General features: G+C 47.1%; 1 protein-coding gene across 5 annotated transcripts in view; it reads right to left on the bottom strand.

The window, feature by feature from the left end:
• Positions 1 to 15,741, bottom strand: part of LOC143211735 (homeobox protein caupolican) — a 135,559-nt gene that overhangs the window by 17,191 nt on the left and 102,627 nt on the right. For all 5 annotated transcript variants that reach the window (XM_076429659.1, XM_076429662.1, XM_076429661.1 and 2 more), the window contains exons 5-6: positions 14,563 to 15,544; positions 14,133 to 14,214 (exon numbers count right to left, since the gene is read on the bottom strand). In XM_076429659.1, the coding sequence (XP_076285774.1) occupies positions 14,175 to 14,214; positions 14,563 to 15,544 (1,022 nt within the window). In that variant the 3' untranslated portion in view covers positions 14,133 to 14,174. The remainder of the gene's footprint in view (positions 1 to 14,132; positions 14,215 to 14,562; positions 15,545 to 15,741) is intronic.

Here is a 15,741-nt window from a genome sequence, read left to right as displayed (position 1 = left end):
AAATAATGTATCGACATTTCCAAACTTTTTAAGCTTCTAATTTCTAAAATTTTTTAGTATTCTAATGAAATGAGAAAAATTATATTCTAGGACGGAAGAAATGTTTAATTTTTAAGATAAAATAGTATATCGATGCTGTTAAACTCTTTTAATCTTTTTATTGTTTTCACTTCATTTCTGTCATAAATGCATGAAAATCCGCGTCAGAAAGGATCATCCGTGCCAGTTATGGGTATTGTCAGATCTCGCGTTGATGGAAGGTACGTTATCGTCGGTACAGCGGGACAACTATTACGGGAGCCTATTTTTCCAACACCTCAGCTTTGTCAGCGCTGGTTTAGAACTCGGAAAAATTAACATAACAGGCTTCATCGTATCGGCCGCTAATCGAGTCTGTTCCCGAAGGGTTATTACACGGTTTGGCCTCACGTAAAAAACGAGTACTCGAATGGGAATGACTCACGGACCCGTGGACGACCACCATCGACTTGTTACATGTGTCACCGTTGCGGCGAACCGCGGTTTTCTATCACGCAACTTGCACAAACGTGATCGAAATCGGCGCGAGCGCGAAACGCGCAGTGCCGATCGTCTCGGCCGATGCAGTCGCGTAAATTGTTTCCGATCGGATCGATACACACCCGTGCCACTCGGCTGAAATTTTCACTTCTGACTTTCCCTGATAAGTGGACTGGCAATTTTTACGTGTTCGCCGCGAGATTTTCTAGGATTCGTGCAGCTAGAAATTTGATACGTTTTAATGAGCTTCGTGTTTCAGTCGCTGACTTGGTGGAAATACATTTAATTTAGGTTACCTCTGTAATTATGTTCGAGATTCTGCGTCTGCAACGGTGTACACAGAATGTTGATAAGACGCTCGTTTTACTCTTCGTAATTCCATGATCGCAATTAGAATGCAGACTTTTAATGCTTCTCAGTTTTATTTAGATCGGTAATGATATTCGAAGACGAAGCGTCAGAAGTTGGAAATTGATACTTTCATACTGTTCTTGCATTATAACTGAACCTTGAAATACAGGAAATAAAATCCTGTTTCTCGGCAGTTTTGCTGTTTCACTGCAGAAGATGCGAGTTTCAATAAAAATACACGGCGGAGAGACTATAAATCAAATGTTAGTAGGTCATTCGTTTTAGAATTACACGAGAATTGTTTTATACGAAGTCTTATCGATATTACAAGAAAATATTCATAGAATGACGTGTTCGTACATGAATTTTATTAGGAGCTTCAGAACGCAAAAGGAGTTAAAGTGACATCCACGATGATAAATCTGTTTAGTTTCCTTTTGATTTTGTGGTAGTTCTGGGGGTTCATATCCGGCGCGGAGCGTGTCGGGGGTTGAAAACGGCGAAAGGATCGCGCGAGCATGATCCACCCTTAATCCAGTAACACGACCCGCGATCCTGGAAGCGAGCTTCTCCGATTTTCGCAACTGCGGCTAGATCGTGTGGATGTAAGCGGCTTGTAAGATCATAGTTAACTATTAGCGGAGAGCTATATACGTCGACGTTGCGGTGGATCGGGGCTATATACGTCGTGGCTGGCTATCGATACGCGATTACCGTGTCTCGCCTGGTAGACAAGTCCTCCGCGAGCGTACCACTACGATCGCCGCGGCTGATATACCCGCTTCTACCTTCACCGGTGCGCGTCGCGGAGCAAGACGACTTTTCGCGCTCTGCAAATGGAACGTCAACTGCGTGCACACGTCCGTCAATGTATCGGTTCGTCTCGTCATCCTCTTCATCTTTCTCTTATTACATTGTTATATTAATCTGCAGAAATTTATTTCCTTAATTCTTCATCTAAATTCTGTACGAATTTTCTGAGATATCATTAAATATATGAAACTAAATCATCCAAATGTTCGAATTACAGAAACTTATCGTACTAATGACCCTCGTCAGTTCACCATAAATGACCGTCACGAATATTTTTTAATTTTACTAGTGTGTCTTAAATTGTACCAGCTGATTTTTCACTGCAAATTGTCAATGGGATGTATCGGCAAGCGACGACAAGATGTTCAACATTGACTCTCGGGGTCTCAGTGAATATGACGTTTAACCGTGGTAGGCTTCTTTGTGAAAGCTAGATGAGTGCGATCGGGTTACTCTTCTCTTCGGAGACGCTACATTGTTGTGGCAGAAGATCCTGACCGCTCAAGGACATTGTCTTCCCACTACTATGGTCTCTCTCGACAGCATATTGCTCTCGTTGTAGCAACTTACTCGCGGAGAAACCTGTCAGGAAAATTCCGAGATGGCCTTTCGCCACTTTGTTACTCGTTCTGGCAACTTGCTTGCACGCGGATCTGGTTGGAACGCTCTGGGGTGGTCCGTTACCACTTTGTTTGTCGTTTTATCTACTGGCTTGTAAAGGAATCTGCCAGAAAACATTATGAGGTTGAAACATCGAGGTACACCGCTCTAGATTTAATAGAACATGACTCGTTGTGTACATTTTTGCTAATCCATACATGTGCATAGTTTATTTGCTTGTAACGAGCTAAGATTACAGAGCGGATAACAAAGATTTTATTTAGGATGCCAAAGAGATCCAAGAAAAATGTTATTCATGAATTGCACGTGTCAGAGAAAACAATTTCTTCAGTCCAGTACAATACTAAATAGACGATGCATTGAAACCACGAATGATTTGATCCTGAAGAGAGCAAACAGGTCAGATGCCGAACAGAATGTGCCCATAAAGAAGGGAAGGGTCCGGTCAGAATGAAAAGGCGTCAGTCGCCGATAATTAAACACTATCTAGCCGATCGCGGAGATTAATTAATCCGCGAGTAGGCGCAACAGCTAGACCCTCCACGAGTTACGTAAGATTTCTACGAACGTTGCTCGTCCGATCCGTCGGATTTGCATACGTAACGACATACAGCAGCCGAGGTACATTCCGACCGTTGCTCGCCGAATCCCGAAAATCGCTGGCATGCGATATTATCGGGAAAGGATCCGCAGACGTTACGGTATTCCGGGATCGGGACTCTCTCACGGGAAATCGGCTGCATCCTCGAAATACCGAATAGATCGGAGACGATCGGTGTTTATGATACGCAATTACGCCCGTTCCGCCGACCGGAATCGATTCCCAGATGATTCGATCCTATGGGATTCCATGGTCGACGCGAAAAATGCCTACGAGTGCTTTGATTTAACCTGCCGAGTGCATCCTGAGGATGAGGGTGAGCCGACTTGTCAATGACGACGTGTGTACAAAGCAAAATTTTTCCATAAAATGTGTTTGGTTTATTATGAAATAGAGAGAGAGTATAAGGTAAAACTTCGCAACGGTCCGAGGGCAGCCGCAGCGATCGATGACGCCGAGGATCGGGGATCATTGGAAGGAAATGGAAGCAATTTGCTTCGGTTTGCGCCTCGAGGCTCCGAGGCGACGCGATCGCGAGCGTGCACGCGTGAAAAACGCGTCGAATATATCGGCGGCTGTTAGCGGAGCGTTATATATGTCAACGCAGCCGTGGATCGACGGTTTACACGGTGCCTTGACTATCGATACGCGATTACCGTGTCTCACCTAGGCGTACAAGCGCGAGCTACCACGATCGGCTTGACCGATAGACCGTCTACATCGCCACCAGCACCGATTCCACGGCTGTCCTGATGGAATGCAAGCTCGCGATCACTCGAAACGGGAATGATACCGGGAACCGAGAGAGCCTAACCGCGCCGCATGCTCTCTCGGTGTCGATTCCTTCTCTTCGATTTAGTAGAAAGTCCTCTCTCGCAGCTACGAGAGCTGATGTTCGACGTCCGCCGGATAATTGAATGTCCTTATCTCGCCAGACGCATCGGCGAATTATTAAAATGATCGGCCCCGAGACTGTTGCGGGCATTACCTGCGACTCTCTCGCGATGCTCGATTTGACATTCCGACGTGTACGGCTTTCTCAGAACCGGGGATCTGTTTAAACCGTACTTTTCCACTCTCGATCTATATACTTGTCAGTATTCGACTCGCACCGGTCGATTTGAAAGACGTATCCGAGTCAGATTTAAAAGAGATAGAGAAGCTACAGCTGCGTCCTTTTACACTACGGTTTCACTAAAGTGGAGGAAAATGAAGTTGTTTCACTGTTTGTTTTTTACTGTTCAGAATTACTAAACGCGAAAGTTTTATTTGTAGTGAGATGCTCATTTTTCTATTACTACAAATATAATTATAAGAAATTTGTGCACACATCTGATTATAATTAGAGTTTTAATCCTCCTGAATTTCGCAGATGGGCAGGAATGAATTTTTTAAATGTGAGCAAACAATTCTGTCGACCGTGTATGGCTGACAGGGCAGAGTTAATGGATTATTTTGATAGTTAGGGTCCCCAGTCCCGGCTGAATCGGCCATTCCGAGCAGCTCACGTCGCGCACGGCCATTTGTTCGACGTTTCAACGGCGTCGACGCGACGGTGGCGTAACCGTGTTCGACGAATATTTCAAACGGCCACGGGCTATCCTGTCGGCCGAGAGACATCGTCCCTCTTTATTCCGTTGCTGGTCCCGGGCCCCATGCACCGGCACGAAATGACGCGAAACCGGATGACGAATGCCGCGCGATTACGCGACAAGTCGTTTTAAGAGTTTCACGGTGTCGTACGAGAGCCTCGCGCACGCTTTCTCGCGACGATAAACGTTCCACGGAGTTTTTTATCCTTCCCCCGGCCGCTTTCGTTGCATCACGGCTTTGAATTTCACCTCGGACGCGACGGACACGTAATTGTGCTTTGATGAACGTGTCGCGATGATTTCTTCGATGTGCCGTTCAAATTTTACGGATTTTATTGCACGTTATACGAAAAATTCACGAAATCACTTGGACGTCGAGAAATGTAGCTTAAGAAAGGCAATCAAAATTATTTTACATTTGTTGGAAAGAATACTCCCGTTTGACTGAAATAGAAATTCTATCTTTTTACAGTTTTTATACTTTCAGAAAATTGTGGGCACATTCTACTTCTTCGTAATGGGGAATCAGTATCTCAAATTTCGACAACAGGTTTTTGGAGATCCTAATTCCCACAGAAGCCGTTTTCTCTAGGCTCGCAGGTCGTCCTGCGATTATGTGGTGGACCGGGCCCTTTGTGGACAACCTCCGACAGGGTTCCAAGGGTTCCCGGAGATTAAATGCTTCTAATTCGTTCGTGGACGGAGTCAAATTCGGCTGTCAACCGAGAAGATAGTCCCCGAGAGGCCCAGGCTTTCAGATCAACCGCGAACCGGGTTTCGTAACCTTCGCTTTCCGAAGATAATGTGCCCCATCTGCTCTGACATATTAAAAGCCCCGCAATCACGAGGACCGATAGTCAAATTGCTTCGAGAGAGATTTTTATGTAATTTTTAGTTCGAGGAAGGAACATCGATGTGCAACGAGACGACAAAAAGGAGCGAGTGTGCTTTTCACCCTCGATTCACAGGCGACTTCATGAATATTCCTAGATTTTGGACGCTATGCGGTTTGAATAAGTGAACCGAGGCCTAGCTACATCGTGTCCGATGAATTTCATATCGGCGGGAACGATGTAGCTCTCAGGTTATCCTGATCAAACGAAAGATGTGTCAAACCTCGCGTAAACTGCAGATTTTTGCACACAATAGAATTTTAAAGAGAACTTTATTTAGGTGTATAAAGAAGCTACGTTTTTGTCTTGAGTTTCACTTGTGTATCTATCTATATGAAGTTTGCCCAATTTGTTTAAATTAGTCTTTATAATCTGCAATGTTTACAGCGTTGTAATGTTGTTTGTGGGAAAACCAGGTATTCCTAATAACGAAGGAGAGTGTTATTTTGCCAAAGGTTCGATGAGGCTTTAATGGAATACCGATGATTGAAGAGTTCAGAGGATGGAAGTGTTGCGAAACATATTTGTGAAATTTGAGATGTAGTAATTGAAGGTGGTGCAAGGCGTTCCTCCATTTCACTTTATCCTACCTCGGCAAAAAATTGTAGTGAGGATGAAGGGCACATGTTGCATAAGTGACGCGCGTTATAGGATATTCTTAAACTCAATTTACTCGAAACTTTATATTCGTAACACAACACTTTCATCCTCGTGAACCCTTCAATTCGTATAACTGCCGACTTCGTAAACAGACTATGAATTTTCCATGCAATCGAGCCTTGATAAAAATAATGTACAGCGAGATAAAAATATTTATCGAACAACACAGATGTTTATGCTTCTAATTCCTGCTTTCATCGACTGGTTCTCCGCAGTGCGCATGAACGTCGTAAAATATTACTGTCTATTAACCGTGACGGAATTTCGCATCTGTATGCATTTATAGCGCATAAAACTTTTCGACAATTTGTAAACCATAAAGTTTAATGACGCTCAATACGATCTTATTTTACAGTCGAATTGACAGGACTAATGTCGGACATAATAAAATTTTATTTCCACGTCTTTAAACTTGTCTATAAAGTCTCGTCCATTCCACTGCGCAGTTTAACACGATTTTTGTTATTTAATTTTTTTAGGTGTAGCACCTATCTTTCGATTAGACACAAGCAAAAATACGAACACTATCAAATTTGATGTTTTTAACGCTAGAACTAAGATTTATCTCCTCTTCAATTATCGAAACTAAAAACGTTTGAATGGAATTCGTACATTTCGACGATCCGCTGTATCGTTGTAGGGCGATTAGAAGTTATTAAACCAAACGCAAGAGCGAGTACCTGGATACATTGTGGCGCGAACAAGGCTCGAACCCACCCAGCCGATAACCAGTAATTAATTTTTCCCGCGAAGTAAGCAGCGCGCGTCGGCAGAGCGCGCGGTGCCCCGGAGATTTCAACGGCGCGATCCGCACAGGCGATGACGCCTAATGATCGGCGCGTGAGATCCGCATGGATTTTTCCCGCGATCGCGCGGACGCGGTCGTTTCTCGCTGATAGTCCGTGCACGGTTGGATAAGGCGGATTAAGATCTTAGGGTAGCGTACTCTCGAGGATAGCGTCCACGCTCGTGACAGTAATTTACGCGTAATCGCGAGGATGATCTGAAGAGGAGGTTGACGCGGCCCGGGCGTGCAACGTGACGTCGTAATTTAACGCGAACGGGTAAGGTCACTGCGAGAGGAGGGCGACAGAAACGGAGAGAGAAGAGAGAGAAAGAGAGAGATCTCGTGAAATCGACACGTGCGCCGTCGGAGCGCGTCGAAGACGCCCGAGAGTAACGGAGAGGACAGAGGACGAGAATCGCGCGACGATCGCCATGGACGATAACGGATTTCAATTCCTCGGCGCGTTAACGCGACTACAACCGCGGGACAAACACGGTGTTTAATGGAAACTCGCCGCAATTACCCGGAGTGGCCCCCGGAGTTATCTCTCCCCGGTGTTATCCCCCTAGCGTACGCAACGGCCGCAGAAAATTATGAAGATCGACCGATGATCAGGTCCGACCAAATTACCGGGCACCGTCGCGATTTAATAATTATCCAGCCGGACGCGTACGTGTTTTTCCCGCGCGCAGATCCCCTATCTACAACCGCGGGGCTGATAACTCGGACGAGAGAGGCGACTGCGCCACGGCGATACGCGCGCCTCGTTATTTAATTGTATAATTATAATACGCGGACTTGCTAACGGCTGTATTAAACGCGCCGGCCCCCGCCGTATTTTCCGACGAGATCGCAGGACGATTAATTGGGAGTGGCGGGGCACGCCGGCAGCGCGGGATAATTAGAAATTGCCGCCGATAAGCGGTCTCGGGGGAAAACTGATTTTCCGTCGGAGGAGCCTCGGACATCGTGCACCGCGTTGTATGGCTTCGCGAATACGTGTCGCGTTAGCCCGTGTGACCGGGAAAATTGAGCTAGAACACCGGAATCGGCGGCAAATTACCGCGTCACTGTTATCTAAATGAGTACGCTGAAAAATAATCCACCGGAGGATGGAAAATTACACGGTGCTGCTACTACCCGCTCCCTCTCTCCCCTACCGCACTTCGCAATCTTTTCGAGCTCGATTGTTTACCGAGGAAATGTCTCGCGAGTCATGGGTGTGATTATTCGGGCCGCCTCGAGAACGCAGAGTTCCGCGAAGATTTATCTCGCTAGGTGTTGGAGGAGACCTTGGAAATGCCACGAAAATCCAGAGTTCCGTTGGACTGTAAACAATAGGTATTTGTATGAAGTAGAACAATGTTCTGTCCCTCGATTTTCGAGTATTAAACAATTTAAATGGGAAAATATAATTGTTACAATAATAGAATTATTCGTATCGAAGATGAACAGCGTTGTTTGATTGACGAAGAGTTGAAATTGATGACGAACATGATCGAGTTAGGTTTCTCGGTAAAATTGTCGAGAGTTCACTTTCGACTCGAGCTGGTATGCAGCGCTATTATTAGCGTAATAAGTAATGCGAGTTGACGGTACAGGAATTACACCTTTCATGCGCGAGAACAGACCGTTGAAGATTAATAGACAATACATAAATTCATTATGCTAGCATGTTAATAGGGAAAACTATTTATTGTATTTCATGGTTTTATAACACGATACTTGAAAGGAACTAATTACAGTGAGTGTATCCGATGTGTATCGGGCCTATTAAACGAATACAAATGCCTCGGAGGGTCATCAGTCACACGCAACCGGCTAGATTCAATGATTAAAGCCCGCCGACTTATTAAGCTGTACGGTATAGAGCATTATCTTTAAATAATGAACCGAATAATTTTCGCATTTGTTAAAGAACCGCACGGGTAAACGATTAACTATGCACCATAATGGTAATATATTTCAAACCTTGATTCGCCCGTAAGCGTAGCTCGTTGTGTACACTCGCTTGAAGGTTAACGTGAATTTCATTCATAATTCAGCCGGGAAATCAATCGTAGTAATTTAATGGATTCTTCGTTGAAAATTCAAGTGGTGGCGCTCATAAGAGTCATCTCACAAAGCGTAGACTCTGTAAGAATGGCATTATTGTTTAAACGAGACGAATTAAATTCTTGAATCAAAAATTAATTTATAAAATTAACAAAAATTTTTCTGAATCAGTCAACGAATATATGCGAAGATTCTCGTTCCGCTTATTATTTCACTATGTTTTCGAGCGTTCTCGGGGGCATAGAAGAACAAAGACGCGCTAACGACCTCTTAATTTTTCTCGGCAGCAGGGCCACGTGACAAAGCCTTCTTCGGACATAAAGTTGCAAACGTCGCCAGGGCATCGTCTCGGCTAAAGAGTCGGGGTCCGAGGGTTTTAGCAAGTTCTCCGGTTACCCAGGTAGCGTGGAAGCCGACGGCCATTCGTGGACGTAAATCCGGGCTACCGTTTCGTCCCTGAGGATCGCACGATCTGCGCCGCGATGTAATAAAGCCTCTGGGTAGCCTCCGCGATCGCGGATCGAGCGGTAGCCAGGCGAGGATCCATCCTGTCCCGAAATGAGGGTCGAGGACAAAGAAGGACGTGTCCGGGAAGAACGTGTGCTCTTCTCGGAGATCTGCGCGGTCTCTCGAAACGCTGGGAATTCCAGAAACGTGCTTTCGTCACTGAACGAAATGGAAGACGAACGAGGATGGCGACTATGAAGGTGGGAGGAAGACGAAGCGGTTGACAGAGAGAGAAAAAGAGAGAGAGCTGAAGCGACGAAGAAGAAGAAGAAGAAGAAATCGTCCAGCGTAGGATTTATCGAGGAGACACCTGAATCCTCCCGGAATCTCGAAGCCGTTAAAAAGATCGGCTATCCTGTCGGAGGCCATGGGTGCCTGGTGGTCGCGAATTTTATGCAGATGCCGTGGGACCCGGCGAGCATCGCGGGCGGAAGGGGCTAGCCCAGATGGATGGTCCGCTAGTCGAGGTCAGGCCGAGGGGGCCAGTAGACCCAGATCGGTAGTTCACCACCCAGCCTAATGGCAATTAAATATCCCCGGGCTAATTGGCAATTATAGGCCATGGGTGTCGAGGATGTCCTCCTTTCCTCTCTTGATCCCGACGCTACCGCTCCGTAGTTCTCCTCTCTACTTCGGTCCCTCTCCCGTACTCCCGTCGCATCGCGTCTCCGAGGCGAGAACGGAGGGCGAAAAAAGAGCAAAGCCCGGCCAGGTAGGTGCAACAAGAGGCGCTCTCTCGCGCGATCTGGAGCTTATACGTATACCTGGCTCCCTGTTCCCGGACCCAGGGGCGAAGGGGACCCAACAGGCCCATCGAGATCGTCCTGGAGGGAGCTCGGATCGGGACGCGAGGCCCGCACCGCGTTATAAGCGTCCACAGGCCACGAGGCCCCAAAAGGTCCCCGCAGCCCTGACCAGAGGAGGGGGATGGCCGAGGTGACGACAGCGAAAACTAGTTTATTTGGGACGCGGCTATAAATTAGGATCAGATCGCCACGCGATAAGAGTACCGGCTAACACCCGGTTCCCTTCGAAAGGACGCTCTTTCTCTCTCTTTCTCCATCTCTTTCTCTTTCCTCGTTGGATCCTCTCTCGAGAGACTTCTTTCAGCTGGCAGCTTGCGGAACGAGGCGACGCTCTCTTCTCTCTCTCTCTCTCCCTTTCTCTTTCTCTGTCTATCTCCTCGACGTCGCACCTCTGACCGAGCCTTGTGTCCGCCGGTTCTCGCCTCTATCTCGACTGAAGAAGTCGGGACAGTTGGATGGTTCGTATGAAACGGCCGATGTGACGCTAATTAGCGTAGTCTCAGCTTCGAACGGAATATGAACGATGGCAAGGGGCTAGACCCCGTCTAAGATATAAACGAGACGAAGCGATGATGAACGAATGGTAATTGATGCTGCATTCCCCGACTCCTTGTTCCTCGGCTTTGTTGTGGGCGTTTGTTGTCGTTCGCGTCGATAATCGCTCTCTCTTTCTCGCTCTGGTCAACCGGTTTCCATCATACGAAATAATGGAAAATAATGTTAAAATATGGAGTGGTGTAAATAACCGTTCGACTAACACTGGCACCTGTGATGCAACATAGCAATACGCTTTGGCAATGGCCAGAAACATTGTGCTAATGATGCAAATGGGAGATAAGGGTTCCGGTTTTTCACATCAGATAAACACGTTTTCCTGATGAAAATAGTTATGGTCTACAGAATACGCGTACACGATTTTCCAGAATTAGATGAATTAGATAAACCTCTGAACGCTTCTTCCATGAAATGAAGTTCACCGACACTGTTTCCCGATCTATTCGAAGACTGTTTTCCGCTATCTATTCTATCAGTACATGGACAACTAATCGTCTATAAAAATGTTGAATAAAAATAATCCAGTATGTGTGTGTTGTATCCGTCATTTTATTTGTCTCTTTAAAACTTCGACCTTCCTTCTCGCGAGAGCCGCAGGAAAATTTATTTCAACCGTTCAGTATTCAACAAAAAAAAATGTTTTAAATTCACGATGATGGTGTAAACAATAACAACACTCACGAAAACCAAGAAATGAGAACCAGGTTTCTTACAAGCTGGAACGAGGGTGTCGACAGCTGACGTGGCGCAGGGTGCTTTACAACAGCGGGCGTCGTAAACATATTAAAGCTTTATTAATGGTTTTAAACAGTCGAGGACTGGCCAAAAGTATCCAACGAACTGCGAACGTTGTAACTTTTTTTCTTTTCGCAGGTAAGAAAAAGATCATAAAACGGTCGGTCCGAGGCGGAATAATGCCCGGCGGCAGGTAAATGAAATCGACGGGGAATATTCTGGTCCCGTGAAGGTTCAGCGAAGTTCAAGGTCCGTCGGGGAGTTCGCACGACAGCCGGAACGCGGCCGGGATCAAGAATCTTAATTGATCTCGATTGCCGGAATTGAGGTGATATATTCGCGAGACCGACTAGATTCAGGAATGATCCACGGTGGTTGTGCGCGACACGCCGGAATTATTAATGCCGGACGGACGGACGGCAGGCAGAAATTGTCATCGCGAAACATAATCGAGCGATCTCGTCAGCCCGAAAGATTCGGATCTATAACGGCTCTCGTGTGTATGTGTGTGTCTTTTCGGGAAAAAAAACTGGTCCCGGCTTGTTTACACCGTCGCGGAATCAGATAGCCTTGGATGTGCGCGACGAAAGGAGCGATGAGAGAAGGAAAAAACGAACGAGAGAAAGAAAAAACGACCGAGAGAGCGAGAGGAGAAGAGAGAATCGGAGTAGAAAAGCCCCGGGAGATGAATCTGGCGAATCGTTTGTAAGGAAACGAGGGAACAACCGTTTCGAGATTCCCCCCTTTTCTGTCACCGTGGCCGTGAATGGAATGAAGTCCCGGCGTTCTGAAGCCGATTTAACGATCGCTCGACTGCTACGGATAACCACTTTTCCATCTCCTCTCGCCCGGTTCTCTTTTTATCCGTCGAGCCCCCGTCGTATTAGCGGGCACGTTCGGAATCGATATCGCCCGCGGAAATAGGTGTAACGCGATTTTCCTCTGTCAGATGCACCTGCGTGCGTCGAATTTCCAATGGAGCCGGAAAGCGCGGATTCATCTCAATTTTTCAGCCGCGGTTTACATTCCGCCGCCGTTCGTCCGGAATTTAACACGCTGCATTCCGATTCACGATCTTATTGTTCAATTGCGAATTAAACAGCTTACCGTAGGAAAATATCGTAAGAGCAGACGTTATGTATAATTGATTAGGGATAACGGTGACGAGGTAGTAAAATCTTTACGAGCGCAACACAGAATTTATTATAATCGAAACTCTAGAATTTCAATAATTGCAAAATAAAATGTCTGAGAATTCTACTGTAACTTGAAAGCGTAAAATTTTTCTGTGCTGTCCCACAGAGATTCTACAGCCGCGTCCCTGTGGCCACAGACAAGGTTTTGAAGAGGCTAACGTTGTTTCACCGTTAATTCGAGCCCTGGAGAGTGTGTCCCATTTGTGATCGTACGCAACTGGACCGGCGTTCAGTCAGGAACGCGCGACAGGTTCAGGTGTGTTCAAGGGAGAAAGAGAGATACGTAGGGAGAAGGAGAAAGAAAGAGAGAAGGTTGTTCCGTGGCGAAGCACAAGCGTACACGTACACGGTGCCAGAGCGCAGCGTGTGTAAGAGAAAGACGCGGTCGGCCAGCGGTGATTCCATTCACTGATTGAAATCTTCGTCCATTTGTCACTGTCAAGAAGGTGGCGATAGCCTCTCTTCTCTACCGTTCGTTCTCTCGTTCTCCCTCGCGCTCTCCCATCCCGCAGACTGCCCACACGCTGCTCAATGCTCGATGCCATTATTATTTGAACGCGAGTCCGTGCCTAACGACCAATCGACGCGCCGGATATTAATTTCTTATCGATTTTCCCGTGCTGGGCCACTGATCGACCGGCTCGCCGAGTCGATCCGGAGCGGACCCGCCACTTTAACGACCCGCGAAACGCGATTGCGCACACCCCGACGCAACATCATTCTCTCGGCCAATAATAATCCGTTCAACTTGCCTGTTCGTTTTTCTCTTAGAATCACGGGGATGTTAATTTCGTACGTGTAATCCATTGCGGTCCTAAATGGTCCCTATCTTTCATTTCAGAAGTTTTTCGACGCGAGAACAACTCTTGAAACATTTTTATAAACGTGTTTAAACATTTCAATGTTCAATGTTTCTTCAGTCTTGCAGCTGCTATATCATATTCATCCAAGTGTCAAGTTTATTTTCTGTGAAAGAGCTTTTAACAAAATATGTTGTGCTTTTTTGATGAATGAAGATAATTATTATCTTTTTTTGTATTAGAAATTAGCCATAACAATGTATATATTTGTAATTGATTTGTGTTATTATCTTCATTCATCAAAAAAGGACAACATAATCTTTTACAGAAAATAAACAATTTGTTACTTGACACCTTTATCCATCCACCCCTTTAATTATATTGCAAATATTGCCACGCGTAATTTTACTAGTTTACTGGAACCAGTCGGCGACGATAAGATCAGAAAAGCCCGAGACTGGTTTGCGGTTTTGGTGTATAGAACGATGAGTGATTTGTTCGGGACGTTCTCTGGGTTTGTGTTCGCAGTTTGTAATTTATTCGAGGATCGTAGTCGTTACGGGATCGGGTTATCGGAGCGGCGACAAATGGAATTTCGATTCGATGACGTGGTCGATCGGATGAACGAGAGTTACACTCACCTCGGGGGACACAACGTTGATCCGACGTTGATCCAGCGGACCTTACACTGGCGAGACGAACCCACTGCCCATCGTCTGTGACCTGGAACCATTGGGTTTCGAGTGTTATTTTCCTCCTGCAAATCTGCACGCTGATTTTATTACTATCTTTCGCGAGTTTTAGAGGATTCGAGTTAAAAATGAATCAACAATGAATTCTTTAAAACGATATTCGACGAAGTGTTGTATGCTGTACAAATACTTGTGTATCTAGTCCTACTTTATAAAATTGTTCGACCATTCTCGTTAACAAAGAAAAATGTCCGCAGGCTATTAGTTTCTAGGATAATTATGCCACGAAATACAGAGTTACTGGACATCGTAGAGATTGGGCATCGCCACAAGGGTTAATAACTCAACCATCCCCGAACAATACATCAAGTCCACTCACCCCTTGTAGAACGGCTTGAACGCAGTGGTGGCCTCCGTGGGCGGCAGACTGGCAGTGGTCTGATGCTGATGTAGGATCGAGTTCTGTCCCGCCGGCGAGAAGTCCTTGTGCGGGGATGCCTGCAGCCTGGAGCTGAAGGAGGATGCGCTGCTGGCGGAGCCGGAGCTCGTGGACAGGTAGCCGGTAGCCGGGTGGCTAGCTGCGTACGGGTTGGGATTACCGTTGGTCGTGGTGTTGCCGTTGCCAGTGGTGCAGTAACCTTGCGGTGGTGCCTGGATCACTCCATTCGGTGTAGCCACTTTCATGTTGGGCGGTGTCTGGGGTGGAGTGTCCGTACCAACCTCGGGAAACCCCGCCGCCGCCGAGGAGGATGCCGAAGAACTGGACCCGGACGAGGAGTTAGGGTTGTAGTGAAGTTGTCCGCCGGATGAGGACGACAGGAATCCTCCGTACCTCGTCGCGGCGCTCGAATAGGGGGCGGTGGCAGCTGCCGAAGGGCTCATGGACGCTGAAGAGGGCAACGCGAACGAACTTAGGTTGCCTCCGCCACCTCCGGCGCCGGTGTTGCCTCCGCCGCCGCCAGAGCCGAGCCAAGGTTGCTGGGAATGATGGTGGTGGCCTTGGTTCGCAAGGTGGTGTTGCTGCTGGCCATAGTGCTGCTGATGATGCAGGTGGTGGTACTGTTGGTGATGGGGATGCGACGGTGGAGGCGGCGTTTTGCAAGCGGCCGTGTCCGCTAGCGACCAGATCTTCGGTTTGGTAGCTGGGATCGGTACCCCGGCTGCGCTGCAGTCCGACTTTATGCCCTCGTCCTTCAGGTGGTCCTCCCCGGCGTAGCCTTGGTGGTGGTGGTGGTGATGCTGCATCGCATGGTGAAACGGATGCTCGCCCCGCCGCGGGTCCTCCTCCAAGTCAAGGTCGTCCTCGTCGTCCAAGTCCTTGTCGTGCTGCAAGTGCTCCGCCTTCACGTGCCTCATCGGCTCTGCAAACACACCGGCGCCGCTAATTTAATAAATTGACCAGTCCTCGCGCGGCTGCCGCTTATTACTGCATGCAACTGGCACGGAGGCGGTACAGAAATGTAGAAGGTAGTCCCATATCAGATTAATATTTGAGACCAATCACAAACTGTGCCACCTCTGTCGCATGAAGCTCGAAGGTGCAGCTTGACAGCCAGCA

The sequence above is a fragment of the Lasioglossum baleicum genome, chromosome 9, assembly GCF_051020765.1.
Source record: "Lasioglossum baleicum chromosome 9, iyLasBale1, whole genome shotgun sequence".
In the NCBI taxonomy this organism is placed as follows: domain Eukaryota; kingdom Metazoa; phylum Arthropoda; class Insecta; order Hymenoptera; family Halictidae; genus Lasioglossum; species Lasioglossum baleicum.
The sequence above is the reverse complement of the archived record's forward strand: the minus strand, read 5'-3'. Positions and strand labels throughout refer to the sequence as shown.